Source organism: Solea solea, chromosome 14, assembly GCF_958295425.1.
Source record: "Solea solea chromosome 14, fSolSol10.1, whole genome shotgun sequence".
Lineage (NCBI taxonomy): Eukaryota > Metazoa > Chordata > Actinopteri > Pleuronectiformes > Soleidae > Solea > Solea solea.
Window position 1 is genome coordinate 26,423,004 of NC_081147.1, and position 18,546 is coordinate 26,441,549.

General features: G+C 42.9%; 1 protein-coding gene across 4 annotated transcripts; it reads right to left on the reverse strand.

Annotated features, from left to right (window-relative positions):
• Window positions 1-4,602: 4,602 nt before the first annotated feature.
• On the reverse strand, window positions 4,603-18,145 carry mgarpa (mitochondria localized glutamic acid rich protein a). Of its 4 annotated transcripts, XM_058649725.1 has the most exons (10): window positions 17,933-18,144; window positions 14,835-14,935; window positions 14,617-14,713; window positions 14,187-14,204; window positions 10,829-11,113; window positions 8,304-8,614; window positions 8,120-8,267; window positions 6,762-8,074; window positions 5,651-5,697; window positions 4,603-4,810 (listed from the first exon to the last, which is right to left on the reverse strand). In XM_058649725.1, the coding sequence occupies exons 1-9, from the start codon at window positions 18,006-18,008 to the stop codon at window positions 5,662-5,664; spliced, it is 2,385 nt and encodes a 794-aa protein (XP_058505708.1). In that variant the 5' UTR covers window positions 18,009-18,144; the 3' UTR covers window positions 4,603-4,810; window positions 5,651-5,661. The 4 variants fall into 4 exon arrangements, with proteins under 4 accessions (XP_058505708.1, XP_058505709.1, XP_058505706.1 ...); XM_058649726.1 differs by having other exon boundaries at window positions 6,762-8,030; window positions 8,142-8,614; XM_058649723.1 differs by having other exon boundaries at window positions 8,120-8,614.
• Window positions 18,146-18,546: the final 401 nt, after the last annotated feature.

Here is an 18,546-nt window from a genome sequence, read left to right on the forward strand (position 1 = left end):
AATGTTTTACATAGTGCAGTTAAATTTATGATGTGGAATCTGTGAGTGTTGTGTTATGAGTCTGTTCTGGAGGCTTGTGTGTGTGTGTGTGTGTGTAAATTTCCATATAGGGACTTGATTTTTAAACTGAATGGAGATGATATCTGAGGAGTGTTAAAGTTACGAGGCGTCTCATGATGCTTATGAAGAAGCTGCTGCTGAGGACGGACTTGTGTTTACATTTGAAATCATGAGTAAATGATGAATTTCAGGGGCGGAGAACGTTTTTTCTTTTCTTTTCCTCCCAAAAAAGGCCACAAACACAAGTCCCTGTGATTTTTCATCAGCCGCTCGACACAGACACGGTTGAGACAACTTGTGTTTTATGGAGCAGGAGACGGAGCCAGAGAAGCTTCTGTAGAAGCTGCACAGCGTCACATTCTTCTGTGCACCGCACTGTTCAGCTCGGCTCTCTAGTCGCAGTTATCACTCTCAGAAATCCCACCAAAAATCTGAGGAATTTCTCCAAGGGGTCTGTGTGTGTGTGTGTGTGTGTGCGCGCTCCGTCACCCCCTCTAACCTCACTGTGCCTCAACCTCCTCGTTCTCCAGAGCAGCGTAAGCTTTGACTTTGGCTCATTTAGTTCATGGTAGACCTCCAATTACAGGAAATGTGTATTAAACTCCAACATGTAGCAAGGAAATGTCTAAAACCTCTATTTTAACCTTCTCTGAAACCTCTGAGACCTTCTCTGAGACCTTCTTTGAGACCTTCTCTGAAACCTTCTCTGAGACCTTCTCTGAGACCTTCTCTGAGACATTCTCTGAGACCTTCTCTGAAACCTTCCCTGAGACCTTCTCTGAAACCTTCTCTGAGACCTTCTCTATAACCTTCTCTGAAACCTTCTTTGAGACCTTCTCTGAAACCTTCTCTGAAACCTTCTCTGAGACCTTCTCTGAGACATTCTCTGAGACCTTCTCTGAAACCTTCTCTGAGACCTTCTCTGAGACCTTCTCTGAAACCTTCTCTGAGACCTTCTTTGAGACCTTCTCTGAGACATTCTCTGAGACCTACTCTGAGACCTTCTCTGAGACCTTCTCTGAAACCTTCTCTGAAACCTTCTCTGAGACCTTCTCTGAAACCTTCTCTGAGACCTTCTCTGAGACCTTCTCTGAGACCTTCTCTGAAACCTTCTCTGAGACCTTCTCTGAGACCTTTATCATATCCTGTTTCCCTAATTCAATGTCTCACTTTGTTCTCGTTCCTTTGAGCCCTTGATCACAGATTGTGTGATTGGGAAGTGAACGCTGCATTCATTTGCCTGTAGGGCAGGATTAAGTGTCAGGACAGTTGTCGGGATCGACTGTGTTTGTTTTCACAAAGCTTGTTCTGTGAGTTTGTGATGCTCGGCAGCGCGTCGCTCTGTGCCAGTTTTAATAAAAGATCGTTGATCGCTGATGTGTTCTTGGGCTGAGCCTGCAGTAATAACCTGGTACTGTTTGTGTTCCTGATTACTTTGGTTTGGGTCCAACGAGGCCAGATGACAGACTTATGAAGAATCACATGTCAGGATCAGCCCGTCGGTTATATATCGCTACCTGAAGATCAAATCTGCAGTTGTAAAAACCACAAAGCCACTTTAAAAGTTACTTTAAATTCCTTTCTGCTTTCAGCTATCTCACCTTCATGTTCTTCTCCTTCTGTGCAGACGTTTAGTTTGGAAACATTAGGCCTTTCAGACTCTTCTGGGAACCTGCAGGTGCTACGAGCTGCGTTGTTGGGTGGTTGGCGGTGGGTGGCACGACAGGCCAGAACACACACACACACAATACAAATAGTTTTGTGGGCTGGAAGTTAAAACTCTCATATTATTATTATTATTACTCTACTATTTCATGACTTAATACAATAAATGTATATTCAACTCAGATTTGAACTATAGAGCACATTTAAAAACAACCAAGCTTCACCAAAGCGCCGTCGACTGAATGACGTTGATAAAAATCAGTGAATTAGAAAACAGTGTGTCATAAAAGCACATCAAAACAAACAAACAAACAAACAAACAAACAAACAGGAGTCCAAGATGATGAAATAAAACGTGGAATATCCTGTCCACATCGTTTAGCCTTTGACCTTTACTCAAAGTCTAAATGAAAAACTTTTCTTGAGCACAGAATGTTCTTGTTTATCACATTTAACATTTAACGACAGTAAAGGATTTTGGGGAAATGACATAATCTACCACAGATCTGTGGTAAACTCCTGTTAAACTGCTGTGTAACGGTCACAACTTCTCACGTGTTGTTGAGTCAAAGTATTTAAAAACAGGTAGTGATAATTGTGCATAAGTCACAAAATTAGACCTTTTTAGACCATTTTTTTCAAACTTTGGAATATGATGCATTTCCAATTTTCACAAATTCTAATGTCTACAGAGTAATACTTTTATACAACATATAACATACACACCGTGTTTATATGACAGTGATGAAAACACGTGAAACAGCCAGTGAATGAATTTCCTGATGTTTTTCAGCCTGGAGACAAAAGTGAGACGAGGACGAGGCTCCTGTTGACTGATGTGTGCCTCACATTCCTCCACAGAGGTTCATTTCAGGCTTCCATCAGCCGACTCTCTCCATTACTGCCGTCTTTACTCACTCGTGAATACTTTAATCATTGTTCTGCATTGTTAGGCCTTTATTTATCTAAAGGAAAACTCAAATAACATAGGAATAACATGTGGAAGTGGGGAGAAAAGAGTACATTTCATGTCATTTTCCTGCTGTTTAAGCTCAGTAAAAGCAAACATGTATCAACACTTGGATTGAAAATAACAAAGTAAGTATGGATTCATGTAAAAACCTATTTAAACACCACTGTGTGTCTTATGTCGGAGGAAAAAGTCAGAAAGAAAAACAAGAAAACCCTTGAAAATACTTGTACCTGAAGGCAAAGGCGTGTGTGTGTGAGTGTGTGAGTGTGTGTGTGTGTGTGTGAGGAGGCCCTGTAACATGCCTGGGATTATTTGCTGTGTCTGAGGTGTTGAGCTGTTGTCAGGGGCCCACAGATCACAGATCACAGATCACAGTGAGGCCTTTTCCTCCTCCACTAAAAATCCAAACATTCTTCCGTCTCCTGCTTACAAACTGAACGACAGATCTATGACTTCAAAAAACAAATAATACAATTCAATATACGTGCTGTATGTGTATGTGTATATATATATACACGAGTTATTGAGGCTTGGTTTCCTTTAAATCCTTTTTCACAGATTTCTTAAAGCCTAAATTGCAGCTGCGTTTGTTTAAAGAGTAACTAACTCTGAACTGTTAATGCTCTTTTAGACATTTACCATGGTGGAGTCTGTTTTTCCATCAGACACAGACGAGTTTGGCAATCCTCTCTCTCTCTCTCCCACCACCTCCGCTGGATCGAGGGGACGTCCAAGGACCAAACTGTCTTCTTTTAAATCAGTGTCAAAAACCACAAATAAAAGAATTGCACCAGAAGTGTGGAAGAGTTGCAAGAATTGCAGCTACAGTCATAGAATGTGTTGAGGAGAATCCTCTGCACTCAAACACCTCAGTCTCATAAACTGATCGTCTGCTCTGATTCTTCCTGTAGGGGGCAGTAGCATGTTCAGTCCAGTCCAAAGTTATTTAGAAAACAGAGTTCAGTCTCTGTGGAAAAATGACAAGGAAACGTCGGTAAATATTTAATAATTCCCTTTATTCTGTGAAACAACAAACCCAGTGCTCACAGCTGATCACAGCTGATCACAGCTGATCACAGAACCCTGTCGGACAACATTACATCAGGGACAGATCGTGTGCAACCACCTAAAACCAATTTCCCACTTTTTCTGTTTACATTTACACTCAACCCTGTTTCACACACTCAAGACAGACAAGAGCTGTCAATCATTTCACACTGGACACTTTCCTTCACACATGCACGGTTATATCAGCAGCATGGACGCTAACACTCGCTGTGGACGACGAGAAAAAGACAGAAAAATAAAAGACGTTCTACAAGACGTTCATCTTTCCCACCGCCCAACATCATCCCCTCACTGAGCAGCAGCAGCAGCTGCAGAAGCTGCAGAGCTGCAGTTAGAGGAACATTCAGAGTATCATCCTCAATATCTATCAAAAAAGTATAGTTCAGGTTTTTGAAGACGACCCATCAAATATGTTCAAATGTGTCATTTTAATACTGAATCCCGTGCCGATCCCGTGTCCCTCTGAGTGGAAGTAATCAAACTTTGGTTTGGACACATTTTTTTTATTTATCTTTGACTTCAGCAGGTGTAGATTTGAGTCAGTGAATCTTTTTTTACAAAAACAACAACAAAGATACTTAAACAACCCGAACTGTTCCAGTCTGAGGTGTCGCTGAAACAAGTGAGGGATGAAAGTGAGGTAACAAGTGATTGTGAGGAGTTTGCAGCTGTTTCACTTTGACAGCAGCAGAGGGCAGCAGAGGGCAGCGCTGAGGTCAGACATTGTAGAATTGTAAGATTGCTGGTGACGCCCCACTTTCAGAGGTAACACTGGAGTAATGAGGGCAAGTGGAGGCAGTGAACACTTCACAGTGACTAACATGGCTCAGGTAGGTCACAGAGGTCAGAGGTCACAGAGACAGTGGTCAGTGTGGAGTGTCATAGTAACGGAAGACAGTTTCACAGAGTAGATATTGATCTAAACACTGTCTCACATGTGTGTGCTTTACACTGAAACTGTATAGTCAATGCATGGAATTGTGGGTAAAAGGACGACAGGAACGTGTTGGAGAAGGCACGTCTTCATCACTCAGGAGACAATCACTGTGGTGGAGACAGACATGAGTCAGCAGTTTTTACCAGATATCATGACATGAATCACCGTCTATTATCATCTAATCACTTCTTTTATGCATGTTATATGAAATATAATAGGGCTGGCCAACATGGCTTATAAATAATATCAATATTCTGAGGCTAAGCTGCACACAGGTCGTTTCTCTGAGATGTTTCTCAAAGTAAATCCACTCAAAAATAAGATATCTGCTGTTAAAATTCACTTATTACCTAGTATTTTCATGTTAAATGAATTAAATTGCCTATAAATATGATCAACTTCTTCAATAACACAAACAACTAAACTTAAGTTATATAAGGGTTATTTCATATGTGACCTTCTTAAAAATATAATGTTGTGGATGTCATGTACTTTAATACATGCTCTATCTATCTATCTATCTATCTATCTATCTATCTATCTATCTATCTATCTATCTATCTATCTATATATCTATCTATCTATCTATATATACATACATACACACATATACAATAAAATACATAAATCTTGAAACTGAAAGGTTGGGAAAATTCTCCTGCGACACATTAGAGCATAGACTGATGCTGCAACAACACATTTAATAATTGTCTATTGCGTAATTTGCCTTTTAAAACCAGCTTCTTAAAATGTGAATGTGTTGTAATTTTTCAGCATATTTCTGGTTTTATTTGTCGATGTTGTCATTTGAAAGTTTTGGAACATTTTACTGGACCAAACAAACTAATCTACTAACGGAGGGAAAATAATCAACAGATGAATTGATGGTAAAACACTAACACAGACACAGTGTTGTACCACAGCAGAAACAGTCAAAGGCTCAGTACCTTCACTGGAACTACTGCATTTGCATCTTTAGAAGACGTCGCGTACCCTGAGTGACAAGATTTAAAAATCCATGTTAGAGTCAAACTGAGGAACTTTATTACATCTCTCACTAGCAAGTGAATTAGTTTGAACAAGTTTTAACTCAAGAAAAAAGAAAACAGCACAACTAAGTCTGGGAAATGTAAGAGCAGCGTCATTTGTAGTCCTGTTGTTTATCATTTCACATTTATGGTGTGAAATAAAAAAAATAAAAACTTATAATGGATAATAAGAATAGCAGCAAAGATCATTGCCTGCTCCCTCTGACCTTTCTAGGAGACATTAGCTCACGATGCCTCTGCAGAGACTTGAATATTAAGAAAGTCCATCTCTGTTCACTCTACTGACCACTGGGGGGCAGTACAGGAGCACTGACAGCCCTGACAGCAACATCCATTCTGTGCAACAATCCAGTATTTTATAGTTTTGTTTTATTTTCAGTCTCATATTTATAATTCTGTCTTTTCAGAAGTGATTCATACAACTTATTGCACTACACAATAAAGTCAGTTTTCTGTTCTATAACACAGCAGAGCTGTGTTAAGTCTGAAATATCTGAAAATCAAAAAAACTGGACTTATTATTATTATTATTATTACAGATTTAATGAATTATATCTGACACATTGCTATAAAACAGGATCTGTATATTGACTGTAAACAACCTCACATCTATTTTTCATCCCTAATCATCTGAGTGTCACCATCAGTCCAGATGAGGATGGGATGATAAATATGATATAAAAATAATTACTGAATTTCCATTATTGGGTTCTAAAGATTTATTTTGAGACGCCACAAGGGGGGGCCTGCATCTTTTCAGGCTTTCCAGGACCTGTTCACTAAAAACACTGGATGCATCACATCTGCTAACCCTAACCTTTTCTAAGCATAGATTTATAATTATTGTGATATAATGACAAATATTTTGGTCAAGACATCATGAAGTTAAAGTTAAAGAGTCACACTGTGGGAACGTTATATGTCTACTGAGATTAGTTCATCACTCCAACAGGGAGGAAAAATGTTATCAATATTAGCAGAATTACAGTTAACGTAACATAAATGGTACCTCAGAAGCAGGAGCCTCTTCATCATCTGGAGCTGGGATGATTCTACCAGTCATGGGCCCCACCCCCAGCACCCTGGGCCTCTTTTCTTCTTTAGGTGCTCCTTCCAGAACAACAACTATGTACTCTTTCTTGGGATCTTCGCCCAGAGAGGCCACTAGAGCTGGAGCTGCATCAATATCTTCTTCAGCGGCTGTAGTAGTGACTGGCTCTTCAGCTAGTGCCTCCTCAACAACTTGTGCAGGTGCTTCCTCAACTGGTGCAGGGGCCTCCTCAACAACTGGGGCGGCCTCCACTGGTGCAGGTGCTTCCTCAACTGGTGCAGGGGCCTCCTCAACAACTGGGGCGGCCTCCACTGGTGCAGGTGCTTCCTCAACTGGTGCAGGGGCCTCCTCAACAACTGGGGCGGCCTCCACTGGTGCTTCCTCAACTGGTGCAGGGGCCTCCTCAACAACTGGGGCGGCCTCCACTGGTGCAGGTGCTTCCTCAACTGGTACAGGGGCCTCCTCAACAACTGGGGCGGCCTCCACTGGTACAGGTGCTTCCTCAACTGGTACAGGGGCCTCCTCAACAACTGGGGCGGCCTCCACTGGTGCAGGTGCTTCCTCAACTGGTGCAGGGGCCTCCTCAACAACTGGGGCGGCCTCCACTGGTGCTTCCTCAACTGGTGCAGGGGCCTCCTCAACAACTGGGGCTGCCTCCACTGGTGCAGGTGCTTCCTCAACTGGTGCAGGGGCCTCCTCAACAACTGGGGCGGCCTCCACTGGTGCAGGTGCTTCCTCAACTGGTACAGGGGCCTCCTCAACAACTGGGGCGGCCTCCACTGGTACAGGTGCTTCCTCAACTGGTACAGGGGCCTCCTCAACAACTGGGGCGGCCTCCACTGGTGCAGGTGCTTCCTCAACTGGTGCAGGGGCCTCCTCAACAACTGGGGCGGCCTCCACTGGTGCTTCCTCAACTGGTGCAGGGGCCTCCACAACAACTGGGGCTGCCTCCACTGGTGCAGGTGCTTCCTCAACTGGTGCAGGGGCCTCCTCAACAACTGGGGTGGCCTCCACTGGTGCAGGTGCTTCCTCAACTGGTGCAGGGGCCTCCTCAACAACTGGGGCGGCCTCCACTGGTGCAGGTGCTTCCTCAACTGGTGCAGGGGCCTCCTCAACAACTGGGGCGGCCTCCACTGGTGCAGGTGCTTCCTCAACTGGTGCAGGGGCCTCCTCAACAACTGGGGCGGCCTCCACTGGTGCAGGTGCTTCCTCAACGGGTGCAGGGGCCTCCATAACAACGGGTGCAGGGGCCTCCTCAACAACGGGTGCCACCTCAACTGGTACAGGGGCCACCACAACAACGGGTGCAGGGACCTCCTCAACAACGGGTGCAGGGGCCTCCTCAATAACTGGGGCAGCCTCCACCGGTGCAGGTGCTTCCTCAACAACTGATGGAGAGGCCTCCTCAACAACTGGGGCAGCCTCCACTGGTGCAGGTGCTTCCTCAACAACTGGTGCAGGGGCCTCAACAACTGGGACAGCCTCTACTGGTGCAGGGGCCTCCTCAACAACTGGGGCAACCTCAACAACTGGTGCAGGGGCTTCCTCAACAGCTTGCGCAGGTGCCTCCTCCACAACTGGCGCAGGTGCCTCCTCCACAACTGGCGCAGGTTCCTCCACAGATGTAACTTCAACTGGTGCCTCTTCGATTGGTGCAGATGCTTCTTCTGTTGTTGTAACCTCTACTGGTACAGGAGCCTCTTCTTGTTTAGTAACATCTTCAACTAGAGAAGTTACTTCAATGGGCTGTGCTTCTGCTGGTGATTTGGCCATCTTCAGTTCTGATACACTAGCGGCAGCTACCGGAAACACTGCAACAAAAAAATCCAGCCATCCAAACATCACTGATGCTCAAGTTATACTTTCTCACATTTAGCTCACACAACTGATGGAGATAGCCAAGAGAAATTGTTGGGCATTTGTAAAACCAGTCCAGTTACAGGGTGAGAAAATCTATTTGGGATATTGTGACTACATGCAGGTGTAGAGTCAACCCCAAGAAGACAGTGAGGAGAAAGTGTTACGAGGAAGGCGGTGATAGCCACCAAGAGCCAACAGTGCAACAAATTTGAGTGTTGATGTACAAATACCAAGGAAAGTTACCAATCTCCCCAGAGAAAAAGTGAACAAATGAAAGCAAAATTCACATGTATTGATACGTGTGTTACAGCATGAACTGCTTTGGACTTCTTACAGTAATTAAGTTCCTCAGTCTCCTCATCAGTCTAACAAATACCGACCTGTGTTAAGTTTTTTTCATTCCAGTTTTATTATTGGTATATTTATGTTTTAGTATATTATACTAAAAATACACACCGAGGAAATTGCATTTCCACTTGACTCCCTCGTGCTTTTAGCAGAAGAAAAACTACTTAACAGTCTTTCATGAAACTTTTAAGAAGGGGCCAGGGAAGAACCCATTATGGTTTGGTGCAGATCTACTTAAGCGACGGTTATGGATCAAGCGGTTGACTGAACTTAGAACAGTCTCAAACTCAATGAGCATCTAGTCTCGTCAGGAAGGGCAATAGAGGCATTTGTTTTTATTTCATAATAAAGATTTAAACAAAAAGTAAAACATAAATAACTCATAACATTAATTGGCAGACTGCATGAAATAGATTTAGGGGCCGCGAGTTTGACAGGTCTGATTTCGGGTCAGGAGCAGTTCCTCCTTGGTCACCGTGATAAAAACATGATGCTGCCATTAACATGGGAACAAGTGTTGTGTTGCAATAGTGTCATATTTCTATAGCAGTTTGAAAATCACAACAACAAAATATCGTCCATTTCTGAGCCTTGGTGGAAGTATGCTATCCACTGAGTGCCGAGTTGTTTAAGTTCATTTCCTGACATTGATTAAACCTCTAAAAACTCATTTCTGCGCCTGAAGATTAGCTTAAATGCTCTTTGCTCGTGTTTCTCCCAGCGTGGGCGAGATTTGTCACTGGTTTCAGACTGAAGCAGGTATTTTAGTTGACAGTGTGTTAAAACTGGGGGCTTAGTATTTGCAGATCTATGAATATGTAAGTTAGGCTTTAAAGAAGCACCTCCCCCCACAAGTGACAAGATTTGTTCCATTTGAGACCATCAGAGGTTCAGTGTGAGAAATCTTCCAGGAAAAGCTAGAAATGTCCTCCCTCAACAGCACCGTTAACTTTTAAAGTAGAAAGACCAAGTGAGACAAATTAAAGACGGCAGTAAACCTTTCCAGTTTGATCAAAGCTTTATTGTACGGCTGGGTGTATTAATTACCGTTAACCCTTTACAGTGCTCATTATTCTCCAGTTATAAGCAAAATAAAAGTATGATCTCTATGATTTAAATTACGTGGTGAACTGATGAGTAAAGTTTAGCTGTGCGATGTGATTTTTACATTTTACAGTTAAGAAAAAAAGAAAAACACTACAGCACTTACAGTTTGTATACAACCTCAGGGCTCTCGGCTGTTAGCATGTTAGCACGATAGAACAGGTGTGGACCTGTGATGATGTCACATTTAGAGGGCATCTTCCTGCTTGTTATTTAGAGTTAAGTGCGAGCTGAGAGAAGGCGTTTAGTCGTGTTAACAATATCAGAGCCGTCTGCATGAATTTGTGATCACATTTATTTCACCCATAACTGCAAATGAGCCTGTTGACACTGTTGAAGATGGGACATGTGAGGAGGGTTTTTACAGACGCCATGCAATGACCTACACCACATCAACTTCTCCTTTCCCTGAAGAAACTATCTGCCCTTTATACGCCACACTCCAATAAATACAAGAAAATAGACAAAATAGAATTATCAGTAAGAGGTGAATGTGGGCACCTGAGGAGAAGCAGCTAACCTCTAGTGGTTCTGGAGACAGTGAGTGGAAATTACCCGTTTTGTTCACAGTGTTGCAAGAGGAACAGATCTTACATATTTAGTGGTTTTCGATAGGTAAGTGTCTGATCGTGTGCGTCTCTCCCTGTGGTGAATGTGCAGAGCATCAAGACTTTAGGAGGCAGCTGCCTCCTCCTCAGATGAGGAAGTCGTACCGTTGCTTTCGGGCTCCTCGGCAGTGACGGAGGCAGGTTCTGCGACGGCCTCGGCAGCCTCCTCAATATTTTCTGCCACTTGGGCCACTTCTTCCGCGACTTGCTCCACCTCCTGTGCAGCCTCAGCGACTTCCTCCGCTGCCTCCACGACCACTTCAGCAGCCTCCGCTACTGCCTCAGCAACAGCCTCCACCACAGTGTCTGGCTCAGTATCAGCAGGTGCAGCAGCCTCCTCTTCCTCAGCCTCAGCTGCCGCCTCCTCCTCCTCCTCCTCCTCCTCTGCAGCTGAAATGCAAAGAACAGGAGAGTGTTAGTACGGCCCTGCTGCCGACAAGCTGACGCAGTGAGTGTGCGACAGACAGACGCGGTTTAACATGCTGCAGGTACAAAAGTAAAGGAAAAAAACATAAGCAAAATGTTAGCATGTAAATTAGACTTTGATTAATAGACTATTAATGGCTCCTGTTACTAAGCTTTTTTTTAATGCTTACAAAGTATCTTGAAACTTGGAATAAATGATCTGGACTTCAAACCAAAACCATTGATGTCCATTTTATCTTAAAGCTGCGGTCAGTGAAATCCTTCATTTAAAGCAGAAGTATGCAGGATTTTTAGCCTAATTTAAACAGCTGTGGTGTCACTGTGGGAGGCCAGGGCCGTCTCCACTGCCCCTACGGTCTGCGAGTGGGGCCGCTGTCCGCGAGTCCTCAGAATCAGTCGGTCTTGCAAAGTCTTGGCTCCGTTGAAAACAAACAAGGCCAGGAGAGGGGGAGGAGCTTCAGTGAGGATGGATGAACGGTGCTGGCGTCATAAAAACATGGATTCCAAAACTGTAGGGGGAGCTCAATGAGAAAAAGGCAAAAAAGAAGAAGGGGGGCAGCCAGACGTCTGAGCAAAGTTCTGCTTTAAAACAGGAGTAGAATATTTTGGACAGTCATCACTGATGTAGACTCAGTCAGGTTTCAGTGTGCATTTGTTCAGGAGGAGCCAGAACTCTTCAGTCCTGTCTGCTCATGACGTTCACATGTGTTAGTGAGGTGATGTAAAGAGGGCGGAGAGGAAACACCAACAACAGCAACACACACACACACACACACACACGAGGTTACATCACTGACTGCAGCTTTAATCAGTCACAGGAAATAACATTCTGCAAACAGTTTCTCTTCTTTCTGAGGTTTGATGTTGATTTTTAGTCATTGCATGTTCCATTTGCTATAATATACAATCACTAAGGGTTTTTTGAAGTGGGGTGTATGAGGAACGGATAATCTGTACGTTACATACAGCTGACAAACGGCAGAAGTAAAGGGCTGAGCTGTCACAGTCACCACAACAAAGTGCATGCAAACTGAAAGACAATGACAGGAGGGAGGCAGGGGATGGAGGAGGAGGAGGAGGAGGAGGAGGAGGAGGAGGAGTGTTGGGGGAGGGGTTTGAAGGTGAATCTTGGGTCTTACCATCCAGTTAATAAGTTATCTGACGTCAGACAGTGAGACAACTGTGCGAGGTCATGCATCGTTAACCGACACGTCCATCAACATTTGTTCCACATTCAAAGAAAAATCTATCCTCACGACAGAGAGAGGCCACACCTCTTCAGCTCAGGTCTAATTCTCATCACTTTCAGTTCAGTAATCACTGCGTTACCAACAAGTACAATATCCACAACACAAAAGATGAACACTTACTGCAAACACCAACTGAACTGCAATAAATAGACTTTGTTCTACTAAGAATGTACTGTTGCGAGAACAAGTATGTGAAGCCTTTGGAATGATCTGGATTTCTGCACAAATCGGTCATGAAATGTGATCTGATCTTCATCGAAGTCACAACAACAGACAAACACAGTCTTCTTAAACTAATACCTCACAAACAATGATATGTTTCCATGTTTATATTGAACACACAATGTAAACATTGACAGTGCAGGGTGGAAAAAGCAGCTTTAACCAACACCTCCGAACTCGTCTCACTGGACTCCAGGTGGGCTGACTCCTGACTGCCTCGGGGTTCAAACGATAATAACATGCAAACACATCATTGTTTGTGAGGTATCAGTTTAAGAAGACTGTGTTTGTCTGTTGTTGTGACTTCGATGAAGATCAGATCACATTTCATGACCGATTTGTGCAGAAATCCAGATCATTCCAAAGGCTTCACATACAAACTGTAGTTTTTGTTTGTCTAACATGACACATGCTAACACCATGGTTCTACTCTACTTTACTCTAATTACACAGGATGCTAATGTGTTGGCATGTTTTTCAAAATATGAACCACAGTGGTGTCAAAAATGAGATATATATAAAAACAAAAGACAAAGTGCTTTGTGGTAACTTTCCAGTCCATTTCTTTCTTCACAGATTTTTATGCAATTTAGCAGCAGCAGGAGAAACAAGTGAAGAGTCAATGTCCAGGAGAAAACTCTGTTTCTTAGCAGTACAGGAGAAGAGGAAAAGGAGAGAGGGATTCTGGAGATGAAAATCCTTTGCGGCCACAGAGGACCTTAGCTTTAGCATTACACTGAAAAGAGTAAAGACAGAGGAGAGTTAGAGGAGGAGGAAGAAAACAAACGACACAGAGTCAATCCCAAGTCAAACACACAGGCCGAGAATGTTAATGCATGGAAATGAATGTTGAGCTGTTAATGAAAATCTCTGGATGTCAAATAGTGAGAGGAAACAAAGTTAAAGCCAAATTCATAGAACTGTGAAAAAGCTAAGAGAACTAACTGAAGTCTAACAACAGGAACCAAGTTTAGACTGAGACAAAACAACTAAATGGACGACAGATTCAGTAATTATGGATATAAAAACTAAACATCTTACAGCTTATTATCGCACAGGTGTTATCAGGAGTTATTAGTTAAGAAGCTCTTCTAAAACCATTTCATTTACGTCAGGGAAACCCAGCGTAAAACATTAAAGCACAGAGATGCTTCGTAAATAACATAAATCCACGCTTTCACATCATTCTGTGTGGACTGAATACGCCAGCTACGCTAATCCAGTCCACTCATTATACGCTGCGTTCCATTTACATCGGAACTGGGAGGAGAGCAGTTAGAAAAAACCCTGGACTTAAACATATCTGGGGCTCGTTATTGTTAGCTAAACTTAGAGCACATTACATTGAGCTTCAAAGTGTAGATTTGTATGTAAACGTTCTCTCCTGGAAATCTGAAATAAGACAGAGATGAGTATGAAGGCGAGGTCTGAGTGTTATGAGAGGAACAATGGAGGCCGTGCCGTCCTTTACTTTGCACCCACGTCAATAACATGTCAGTGAGCATTCACAGTGTGGTCAGGCAGTGGTGCTGATGAATGAAAGCAGAGCAACTGGTGGAACTTACCCTCTTCATCGCCTGCACCTGCAAGCAAACACACAACAGTGTCAGAGAAGCCACGCACTTTTATTCACATCGTTTAAAAACACACCAGGTCAGTTGATGGGTCACAACTCTGCAAATCCTTGATTTGATTTTCACTTTTAAAGTTCACGATTCCATTCTCTCGCCACTTTTAGACAAGTCTGGTTAAGTCTAGGAACACTGGTTTTATGTCCTGTTAATGGCCTCTAAATGGTGTCCTGAGTGATGTTATGTATGTATGTATGTATGTATGTATGTATGTATGTATGTATGTATGTATGTATGTATGTATATATATATATATATATATATATATATATATATATATATATATATATATATATATATTTGCCTCTAGAAAGATTCTCTTAATTCTCATACACTGTCGGCAGCTTGGTTGAAAAGGACTTACTCTTAGGTGGCCATGGCTTTGGTGTCCACTCCTTGGGTCTGGCATCCATTTGTGCGATGCGTTCGTTGTACCGGTCAGAATTTGTCATGGCGTACGCCTGTGGAGAGAGGACAACTTCTCAATCACACCATTTGTCTCATGACTGTGAAAGATTTCAGATAGTTGAGCACCTTGGCTGGAATTTCACGAGTTACAGTCCGTTATCAAACAGAACTCACCAATGCTAAAGCGCCGACAAAGGCTCCACTGCACGCTACGGTGTAGCCTATGGCTTGCTTGGTACTACCAGTCTGTGAGGACATCGTCCGCCGTGGCACAACTGGAAGAGATTAGAAACAAGTCACGTGTGAGATGCTTTCATACTTCTGTCACATATCTGTATATTCTCCAGGACTCAGGATACTACATCCGTATATCATCTACTTCATGTTAATATATCCCCACGACATCTATTCTGCTCCCACCTTATCTATACAGTTCTTACTACTTAATTATACTGCTGTACATAACTGTATATACTGCACATGCTGCTCTTTGCACTTATAATTGGTTGCTGAACTGCATTTCGTTAACCCGCACTTTGATTAGAGTTGAATCTAATCCCAAAGCTTGGATTAGTAGGTGTAAACAGCACTTTAACTAAAAGTAACTAATATATCCCACCCCCTCGATCTTCTGACCCAGACAATTCACTTTCATTCTGGACATAAATTACAGACCATAACTATTAGGTTCGTCAGAAGATCAGACTGAAGTAGTAAATTGAGTTCGATAAAAATGCAGGACCAAGACCACAGAGCTGGGGGAAAAAGGGCTGACAGTTCATTCACACTCCTCCAATGATGACCCTGGACCTTATCACTTTGAAAAGATGCTAAAAAAGTAGGATCATTAGCTGCAGACGAGGGCTGCAATCAACCATTATTTTCATAATCATTTCATCTTTTCATTATTTCATCTCTTTATTTTTTACCAAACCTGGAAATGATGTTCTCAAATGTTTTGTTTTGTCCACAAACTAAAAATGATTATTCAGTTTTAATAGTTTATTTGTTATAAATAATGACATTTATGAAGCAGAAACGCACTCAAACCGATTTATCGATGATCAAAATAGTTGAATAATTCAGTTATCGGTTAAGAATCAGCTAATCGAATAATCCTTGCAGCTCTACGGCACACGCCCACCAAGCTCCAACTGTCCCAGTGTTAAAGTCATACTCCACACCCTTAAACTGAAAGGCACAGCTGGTTTTGGCCTGTTATTCCAACCAACAGCCATATTTAACACGTGTTGAAAGGAGCTTTAATACTGTAGTAAGGTTTAATCAATTATGTCAATCAATTTTGGTCGATATTGGCAAACACAATGATCGCCCGATATGACTACTGCCTTAAACCAGTGGTTCTCAAACTTTTTAGTTCTCTCACTCCCCTTCTACAGCTTTATCGTCCACATGAGGGTCCCGGGGACATGGAGCGAAAACCCTGGACAGGTTGCCAGTCCATCACAGGTCGCGTTTTATACCAAGTACCACCTAAGAAAATATTGAGCTTTTGAAGTATTTAGATAATCGATTATCGGTTTGAAGGTTTTTTCATTATTAAAACTTAAAGATTTCTGATTGTTTTAGCTTCTTCAAATATGAATACGTTCTGGTTTCTTTGCTCCATAAAACAAATCATATTCATTTGTGGACAATGCAAGAACTTTGAGAAAAATCATAATTTCAAGATTTGACAAACACTGATAATATTTTTCTACACTTCCTGAAATTTTATGGACCAAGCGTTGACTCGATTAATCGAGAAAATACTCGACAAATTAATTATTTTTTCATTTTCTCCTGTCTGCTGAGCTCTTATCTCATACACTTGTATATACACACAGCAGAACAGTATTTCTAATTTCCTCCGAGTACCATCAGAGGAAGCTTGCGTACCACTAATGGTACATGTGCCACAGTTTGAGAACCATGGACTTAAACAGTAGGCTGAATAAGATGCTATCTCCTTGACTTGCTCGCCAACTAGTGTTTTTTTAGTATGTTTCTGTAGTTAGACACAGTGGAAAAACATGTGCGCGCGAGCACACACACACACACACACACACACACACACACACACACCAGTATTGAGGACGTTACACCTGCGTGCAGGTATCTGACACGGTTTCCATCACTGATATTTATACCTGCTAATCGGCTCAGCGTTAAAGCACAAGTTGAGAGGATAAAGAGCAGGTGCACATTTAGACTGTTCGATGTGGACTCAGGTCAGGAAGTCACAGGATTAGCCCCATGATACCCTCCTCTGGTTAAGTGGAACCACTGGAGGAGGAGGAGGAGGAAGAGGGCATTGGCCTCTAGGTGATTCTACTGTCCACCATGTTGGTCTTCAACACAGGATGGATTTGGATCATGAGAGGATTAAAGTGTGATGTAATCTCTTCAGAGGTTCACAGCTGAGTCTGACACAAGACAATGAGCAGATGAAGGTTGTGTGAGGAACACACACACACATATTAGTGTGTTTAGCCTAGCCTAGCATGAATGCAACTAAACTGGCAAAACAAATATGACCTTGAAAACTGTTTCGTCATAAAGAAAACGCTTCTCTAATGTGACCTTTCGTATTTGTCCGTCAACATTCCTCCGCACCGTTTTCTAACCCTTGTGCAACGTCACGTCAGCGCTGTTGGTTAGCAGCTGCGACCACCGGCCAGCACGTGGCGCAAGCGCAGACACACACACACACACACACCGCTCTCACGGGCCAACACCACGTGACTGTCACCAGTCTACCGACACACTAATGAAGGTCACATACATACACGCTATACGTGAGTGTTTAAGGCAACAAGGACACGAGTGAGTGTCTAAAAAAACCCTGACCTTCATCACCCGTGTCTCCGGATGACACAGGTGTTCACGGGGCATTAATGACGTGTGGTGAACAGCTGTCTCAGGGTAAAACACGTTTTACTGGTTTGCTTTGTTGCAACGTTAAACACTCCAACAATAACCTGCGTATGCGAACTACACAACTCTAAACAAAGACACAACACTGACGCATTTCTGTCTGAACCCCACAAATGAAGCCCGTGTAACACACACACACACACACGAGCGGGTCAGTGTGTTCCAACCACGCGGGACAAAATGTACTTTTCCTTCTCTAACAGTTCAGAGGGGGGCGGGGCGCGCCGAGCAGAGAGAGGACGCTGTGTTCAAGTACACGTTATGGCAAAATTCATGTATTCATTCATTCATCACTTTGAAGCTGTGAATGCCGTGGGCCGGCTCCTAACACTCACCATCCCGGGGCAGTCTGTGGGCAGCTCTCCGTGCCAAAGGTCCGCACTTCTGCCAGGCCGCTCTGCACGAATACATCGCTTTGCTCCACGTGAACCACCGCGTACTACAGCTGAAGCAGAGGCTGATACAGAGGCTGATGATGAAGACGTTCTCGCAGCTCTGCACTTGGCTCACACGCGCGCACACGCGGAATTTGACGTCACAGCCAGGGGGCGGTGAATGGGACGAACTTGCCCTCTGTTGCGCAACACATGCAAGTCATGTGACGTCGCTGTGCCTTTGTGTGGAGGGTATTTCATGCCTTTGGTCAATATGGATTTAACATGTTTGAGGAGTGTTCCTCACAGTCTGTATGTTGAAGAAGAATCAAAATACCAAGTGTCATACTTAGAAGGAGGTGTTTAGTCATCATTTTGATTTAGCATCCCACAATTATGAGACTACATCTTAAAAAATAGATACTATTTAAAAATGATGACTTGTGTCTCATAATTACTAAATGCTATATCATGTTTATGTTAAACTGATTCAAAATTATCTCATATAAGTAATAAAAAACTCATCATTTTGAGATTGTACATAGTATCTTGTAATTCTGAGATACTAAGCCATA

Coding starts and splice junctions, on each gene's coding strand:
- mgarpa (XM_058649723.1), bottom strand. CDS start 18,008: ATGTATTCGTGCAGAGCGGCCTGGCAGAAGTGCGGACCTTTGGCACGG. Junction 14,936..17,932: donor CCACAGACTGCCCCGGGATG/GTGAGTGTTAGG, acceptor AATCTCTTCCAG/TTGTGCCACGGCGGACGATG. Junction 8,075..8,119: donor CCCTGCACCCGTTGTTGAGG/AGGTCCCTGCAC, acceptor TACCAGTTGAGG/TGGCACCCGTTGTTGAGGAG.